General features: G+C 35.3%; 1 protein-coding gene and 1 pseudogene across 17 annotated transcripts in view; one reads left to right on the top strand and one right to left on the bottom strand.

The window, feature by feature from the left end:
* The window catches only part of EIF4G3 (eukaryotic translation initiation factor 4 gamma 3), a 279,210-nt gene that overhangs the window by 121,692 nt on the left and 149,598 nt on the right, over positions 1-7,920 (bottom strand). For all 17 annotated transcript variants that reach the window (XM_025041397.1, XM_015598933.2, XM_015598925.2 and 14 more), the window contains 2 exons: positions 6,344-6,523; positions 5,666-5,780 (listed from right to left, as the gene is read on the bottom strand). In XM_025041397.1, the coding sequence (XP_024897165.1) occupies positions 5,666-5,780; positions 6,344-6,523 (295 nt within the window). The remainder of the gene's footprint in view (positions 1-5,665; positions 5,781-6,343; positions 6,524-7,920) is intronic.
* Positions 2,536-2,654, top strand: LOC112473022 (annotated as a pseudogene).

Raw genomic sequence — 7,920 nt, 5'->3', positions numbered from 1 at the left:
AACTATGTCAAATGGCACTGCGACGTCAATAGATTTAGCAAAGTAGAATTCAATTTGTGACCGTCACAAAAGCAGTTTGGGTATGGTTGAGGGTGTGCATCCTGACTAGTGTGCAAGTTCAACAGTGGTGGGCAAGTTCAACAGTGGTGGGAGCATGGATAGTTGAGTCACAGTAGTAAAAAGGAAAAGAAATGTGTATGAAGGTAGTTAATATAGGTACCTGTTTACTTCAGTAAACAGTCAGATAAAGTTAGTTCTATTATTACTGTCTTCACCAACATCATTGCCATCCCTTCCACCATTATAATAACCTTCGATTGGAAATTTCTTGGAAGTAGTATAAATTTTAATACCAGAACTCTGCAGATATTAATCAGATTTGAAGAACAGGTTTGGAAAAGATCTAAACAGAAAGTATGACTAGGATTTCAATAAATTCACCATGAAAAGACAAAAAAAACAACCAAAAAGAAAGAAAGAAAAAATACAAAAACCTTAGCCATCCTCTAGTGGTGAGTAAACTATTCTCAAAGCACAGCTCAAAAAAGCGATTTAAGCTACACTATTATGTCACTAGCTCAAAATCTCAGAAAACAAATCCCTAAAATTGATTTCAAAGGCTGCCAGAGAAGCAATACTGCTCACTTTGCCATATTTTTTGAGCTAAGTGAAATAAGATCCACAAGGTGAACCATCCCTTAAAAAAAAAGATTCCTAATGAAACATTTTTGAGTAAACATGACTGAAACAGAAGTTGGCACGTAATACACATGCAATAAATACCAAATGAATAAACTTGGCAGAATAGAATAATCTTAATACAGTAGGATTAAACACAATTAGTAAAACATTACTAATTGGACCTCGGGAGAGAAGGCACTCTGCCCTACGAAACAATAGTTTTCTTTTCCAAACTAGCCCAACTTCTTATATAGTTAGGGACATTTAAAAACACTGATATGATTCTATTAAAAGTGTGAATAACTTTGACATACCATTTATCAATTAGGCAAGTCACTTTTAATGTCTCTAGACCACTTATATATGAAATGAGGTAAGTCTGTCTAGGTCAAGGGTCTATCAACTAAAGCCCACGGCCAAATCTAGCCCAGTACCATTTATTTTATAAATAAAGCTCTATAGGTAAACATGCACAGACAGTAGTTTATCTATTTCTGTGGCTGCTTTCCCACTACAATGGCAGAGCTGAATAGCTGTGACACAGACCACATGGCCTACAGAGCCTAGGAAATTTACTATGCAGCACTTTACAGAAAAAGTTTGCTGATCTCCATTATAGGTCAGTGGTTGCCCAAACCCTAGTCTATACAATAATAACCATTACACACACACACACACACACACACACACACACACACACACACACACACACCCGCCCCACTGGCTTACGAAGTTGACATTTTTAGAAAGGACTGCTTCTATTTTGAAATTATTTCAGTCCTTCCTATTCCTTTGCTGTTAAAATAGCCTTCCTATAAAAAAAATGATACTTAAGTAAACAGAAGTTTTCTTTAGTCTTACTGGCAAAATTAAGAATGTAATAGTCCTTTTTTATTTTACTTTATACTTATTTTACTGGCCCAGGATTTTGAAAGATCTGGGAACCATTGGCTAGTCAATATTAGATTTCTTCTCATTGGTTGAACCCCAAACATAAACCTCAAGCAAATGTACTAAAAGATCCTGAAAGGCAGGGAGACTATCTCAACCTCTATATTCCACAAAATACCGAGCACAATGTCCTACGTATTGCAGGTTTTCCAAAAACCTTTTAAACCCTTAAATTTTCCATAGGAACAAAGATAAAACAGTGGTTTATTATGCAGGTTGGCACATAAAAATCAATTTACTCCATGGTAGAGCCAGAACGATAATAATGTCAGCATACAACCACATCACCAAATACAATATTACCGCTCCATGAAAACACAATTGAATTCAACCTGGTATGCCACCCAGAATCCCACTTCCACACACAATGGAGAACAATGACTTCTTTATCTCTTATGAGCTGAATGAGGTGCCCAAGCCCTACTGAGATACAGGAAGTGTGGAAAGATGATGGTGGGGCAGGGGAGGGGGGGGATGACATGGTAGAATGAGAATAAAGGAGAGTATACTGGTGTGAAGCATGGAAGAATGAGACCTTCCACCACTGTAAATTCTCACTTTTTTTTTCCTTTCCCAGTATCACTGCCACCACTAACCCACACTCCTTTGTTCTCAAACCTAAATTTTTCATCTTAGGCCATCACACCCTAAGGTTGTTCTACGAATAATTTCATTCCCCACGAACTATTTTTACATATACAGGCATCAAAATATTTAAGAAACATTGATGAGAGAAAAACTGGAAAGTAACATGGAGCAAGTACTATTCATTAGTTATTTTTCCTCAACATTGCGGAAAGACTGCAAGACTTATCCTGTAAAAATAGAATTCTGTAATCTTTGTTGCTAAGCTTCACTGTAGATAAGAACATGCTTTGAAAATCACTGTTCAAGATTTAACGAGTCTACGGCTATGCTACCCTCAACAAACCCGGTCCTGCCTGATCTCGGAAGCTAAGCAGGGTCGGACCTAGTTAGTACTTGTATGGGAGACCACCTAGGAAGACCAGGTGCTGTAGGCGTTAAAAAAAAAAAAAGGGATTGTAAGCTGACAAAGTCTTTGCAATCTGTGAGGTCAACCAAGGGTTGCCTCACCTAAAAAAAAAAAAAAAAAATTTAAATGAAGTAGGGGAGTAAAGTGTAAATATGCTGAGTAAAATGTAAAGCTAAGGATGAAAAACTAAGAAATCTAGGAAAAAGACCATCTAACTCACGAACCCCAGCTGTAGGGCAAGAAGGAACAAGTCTCAAATTTGTTCCTGGCCAGTTCAGCCACAGGATGGTCCTCTGCCTAGAAGACAAGACTCGTTTTTCAGAACAGAGACCTAGGATCCCATCCCATAATCGCTCTGAACTAGAACCCAAGATTAGGATAGAAGCTAAGGTAGAGGAAAGGGAAGGCATCAGGATCAGAGGGAAATAAAGAACTGAGAGTGGACAGGTAAGGAAAGAGAGGTTCGAAGTGGAAATAGGAAGAGGAATGTTTATGGCTTCTAGATTGTAAGACCAAGACAGTTGCCCCAAGGTGGTATAACTGAAGGACCTATAATTAATGAAAACTATTGGATCAGAACTATTAATTTGGATGAAAGAATATTAAGTAGTGAGAAGATTTTAAATTATATCTGCCCAAATAATAAAAATAATCTAAATTTCCATTGGTAGAGGACTGTGTTAATACATTATGATTCATTCTTAAAATAAAATACTATGTACCTTGGAATTCTATAGGTCGTGAAATAGAAAGATGTCCATGAATATATTGTGAGATAAAAAAAAAAAAAAAAAAACAGGAAGTTTTAGAACATTATAAACAATATGTACATATTTATGTTAAAAGTTGTTTAAATATAAATCAAAAATATGTATCAATCTGCTAAATATTATTTCTTTAGGGGGTGGGGTGGTAGAAAAATTGGCTATTTTAACTTTATATATTCTATATTATTTGTATTTTTCATCATTAACTTGATTACTTTCATAATGGAAAATTATTTTAAAATTTTTTTCTAATCTTAATGAAGCTAGGGAAATAGTGTTTTAATCTACATAATAAATTGCCTACTCAATGGCTATTGGATCTGCGCAAAAATTTCCTAGGGAATAAAGACTATCTGACTTCTGGTCAAGATGGTGAAGCAAGTAAACGCTGTGCATGGCTCCTCTCACAACCACATCAAAATTACAAGAAGACTGCAGGACAACCACCACTGAGAACTGCCTGAAGTCCAACTGAACAGAAGTCCTACAACTAACGAAATACAGAAGAAGCCATCTCAAGACTGTATGCCAACTGTAACTGAAAACAAACAAAGAATGTCTATCAAAGGGAACTGACATCAACGATATCTGAGATGCAACTGCACCTCAATGTACTGTTTAATAAAAGTGAACAAATAGTTTATATGTAATAGAAATAAAGCTAAAATGTTATTGTATGCACAAATCAGCAAAATATTTCCCTACCAGTAAACTCATCTATGTTGTTTTATATATACTGCAGCAGTGGTATTAAGAGCAATAAGGGAGGCTGGCCCGGACTTCCAACAAGAATTTTAATGAAGACATTTTCTGAGTCAAAAGTCATTTACATAATCTGCAAATACACAATAGACTAGTGAGATACCTTTCAAAATGATTTTGTAAATTAGAACATACGATTGTATTCCCTTCGCAACATGGTATTGAAAAAGAAATACCATTAATTTTAGCATGTTTACTCTAACAGATGATCTCATCTTATAGTTTTTCTTTTCAATAATAGCCAATCAAAGGCACCAGAGTTGTGTGAAAAGTGCAACTTAAAGCTCAATTCAAAGGGTACAAAAGGAATACTTCAACAGTACTGGCCAACGTCTAAGCTGGATAACGTGCAGATATTGTTTTACTTTAAAACTCACATATATGTAAGATGGATTTTTCTGAAAATATCAACTGTGTCTTAGTAAAAATATAACTTAATATATCATTTTGAAATAGCAGTTTCACAAGCAATACTGGCCCAGTATGTAATAGAAAGGTTGTCTGTTTTCTAAAATAAAGCCAGATAACACTTGGTTACTTGGCCTATATCACTCAACCTTTCTTGGGCTATTCTAAAATTAATCATTATTTTGTTGTAAAGGTTCTTAATGGAGCCACTAAATCCCAGTGTTAAGAAACTTGTTAGTGGATATATGTTTATTTATAATAGATCACCATCTTAAAAGAAAAAGTTAAAATTTTAATATGTCCTTGCTGGTAGTAGAAAAGATCAGTGCTTATTGAATCTTAAAGCTTAATTTTTCTAGTATTTGCTGATTTTATCTCTTATGGAGCAAAACAAGTGTAGTATGTGATAGAAATCTACTGAGTAAAATCATTTTCATTATTCCTTAGTATTGGTTAACACATCAAGTATAACCATAGCACTTATTTTCTGCATTAAAAATACTTGCAATTTTTCAAAGTATTTTCATTTAACTAATTCTCAAAACCTTCCCATGACACAGATATTACCATAATTTTGCAAAAAGGGAATCACAGGTATACTGAGTTATAGTCAGTCATTCCCTCCCAACAGCCTACCAGCCACTGTTCTAGGTGCTAGGAATACAGCAGTGAACAAAATAAAAAACCCTATCTTCATGGATATTACATTTTAAGTGGGAAAAGATTAACGAATGTTTTGGTAAATGGTGGTAAATGTTTGGAGAAAAAGAAACCATGGAAAGGAGATAAGGTATATTTATGCCATCAGCAAAAATCCAGTAAAAATCTAGGTAATGATGAGTTGGCAGTAGATATCAGAACCTTGACATATGGGCTCTTTGCGACAGAATTACCAGCTCCTTCAGAAGGTGTCATCAACTAAACATATTTCTTTAATAGTCTTTCCTTGTAAGCCACTCTCTAAAAAAAGTTTTCATGTCAGAACTATTTGCAACAGTTTATCTGTAAATCTTTCAGACCATTAAACCTCATGGCCTAAACTGATCTCCCAAACAACAAAATGAAACAAACTAATAAACACAACAAGCTAGCAGACACTTACCGTAAGCATTGGGGAAGTCCCCAGGTCCTGGTCCAGGATAAAAAGGACCTGGCCCCGGTGGTTGAACTGGATACTGTTGTGGGGGTCCGACATATGGAGGGCCACTATGACGGTACTAGGAGAAATAAATTATAGACATTTTATAAAGATTAAAAAGGTAATTTACTATGAAAAAATAAAGTTGTGTATGTGCATAAGAGAATCATTAAAATGAGGTGAAGCCACTTGGTTAATTAACACATTCAAAATGCTTGCTTGCCATCAAGATGCAATGAGGATGAACAGAAGATGTGCCTTAGGTAAAGCCACACGGCAAATCAGCACACAGGCAGACATTAGCTCATTGTAAAATCATTTCAGATTGGTAACTTTCAGTGACATTGAATGAAATCACAGGAATGGCTTAATTACTGAGTCTAATTTAGAGCAGCTGCTTGTAAAAAGGGATGGGAGGAAAGCAAGGAGATAAAAACAATTTATCATCTTAGAAAGTTTTACGTAGAGAGATGCAGAACTATATCTTATGGAAAATGACAAAATGGCTAGACTTATAATCAACCAGAAAGTTCAGACATCACTAAAAACCAATGCCATCATCCACCCTCTCTGCTCCCTCTAATGAGAACCTGGTTAATCCCCACTCTGGGCTGGACCACAAGGACCTGAGAGATACTTTACCTGTGGTATACAGTACTGAGGCCCCTGGGGTACTGGGTACGGCATGGTAAGATGGTTAACCATCATGATGTGCTGATTGGCCTGATACACTGCAGTGGGTGTCTGTGCACCAGGACGAATAGAAGGACTGCTGTTCGGGATGGTAGCTCTAGGAGGCTGTATTTGAGGCCTCTGGAAAAACTGGGGAAGGGAGAAAAAATATTTATTTATTTTTTTATAGAGGGAAATAAGTAAATTTTACTATCTTGAACTTTTTCCCTTTTTCCTCTAATAAAAATCTTATCAACTTGAATTAGAAATACAATGTACATGAAAAGAGACTAAATTACCTATGGCTGGGTTCGCAAAAAATATCCTGTGCTAGTCACACACGTTAAGTCTTGATTAATGTTGTCACACATTTGAAAACAGGAGGGTAGTCTCACTTTTAAAATAAAGTCTCAGCTAATTTAACCTAAAAATTCCATACTATAATTATTAATTTTAAAATGTGTGAGAAAATATAACAAAAGGGGTGGCTGGTGTCTTTCTAAAAGTTGCTCTGTTATATAAAGGCATTGATTCTTTCATAAAGAGTGGGCAGCTCATTACCAACTTATTAAAAGTTAAAAGTAGTTCCCTAAAAAACTACCATTTAAATCATTTACAAAATATTTAGAAGAATAAGAAATCTCTCTGGACATAAAAATTTTCATCTCAGTCTATCAGGGTCAAGTTAAATTAAAACTACCTGTCGGGTTGTCACATGCTAATTGTCGCATTATGGGAAAAACCTTCCTTTTCCAAAAAGTGGCAACCCCATACTAAAATGAACTGAATTTTGCTTTCTCAAATAGTTTTCAATAAAAATGTAAGAGCCAGACAAGCTTATGGATAGTCTGGAGCGAGCAGAGGTCAAATCTCACAAATAGCAACCAGTACTTGTGGTCATTTATGGTTCTCACTGCAGGCTTAAAAGCCTTGAAACAATACACTAATATTTAAATCCCCACCATGAATTCAGTGGCAAACAATCAATCTCACTGTAATAATAATAATAATAATAATAATAATAAATAATAATAATAATAATAATAATAATAATTGGATAGAATAATAAAGAGGCCATGCAGAACCAGTAGTTTGTTACCTGGATGGGTCTGAATCCTCCCTTCAATTATGAAGCAAGAAAGCAGCAGGAAACAGAAAGAAAGCCAATGGAAAAGCTTATAGATCAGTAGGAAGGGGGAGGATACAGCATGCAGCTCAACAAAAATACCTTTCTATTTATTAACAATAAGAAAAGGAAGATTAGGAAATCAGAATGATAATTCTCCACTTGAGAATTCAAGAACACATGGAATTGATGAATCAAATCACATTTAAATAAAAAATAAATAAACCTAGTGGCAAAAATATTCTACTAGTAGCCACAGTCATAACAGCTTGAAAAGCCTGCTTAATGGCACAAGAACAGTTGGGACTGATTCCTATTCTTGGCTTTCATGGATGGCCATTATGTGATTAGTTATTTAGCTTCTCTATGATCCAGTCTCCATCCTGAATGGAGATAAGAGTTAATAATAAAAGTGCTATTT

The sequence above is a fragment of the Pteropus alecto genome, unplaced genomic scaffold, assembly GCF_000325575.1.
Source record: "Pteropus alecto unplaced genomic scaffold, ASM32557v1 scaffold39, whole genome shotgun sequence".
Classification (NCBI taxonomy): domain Eukaryota; kingdom Metazoa; phylum Chordata; class Mammalia; order Chiroptera; family Pteropodidae; genus Pteropus; species Pteropus alecto.
The sequence above is the reverse complement of the archived record's forward strand: the minus strand, read 5'-3'. Positions and strand labels throughout refer to the sequence as shown.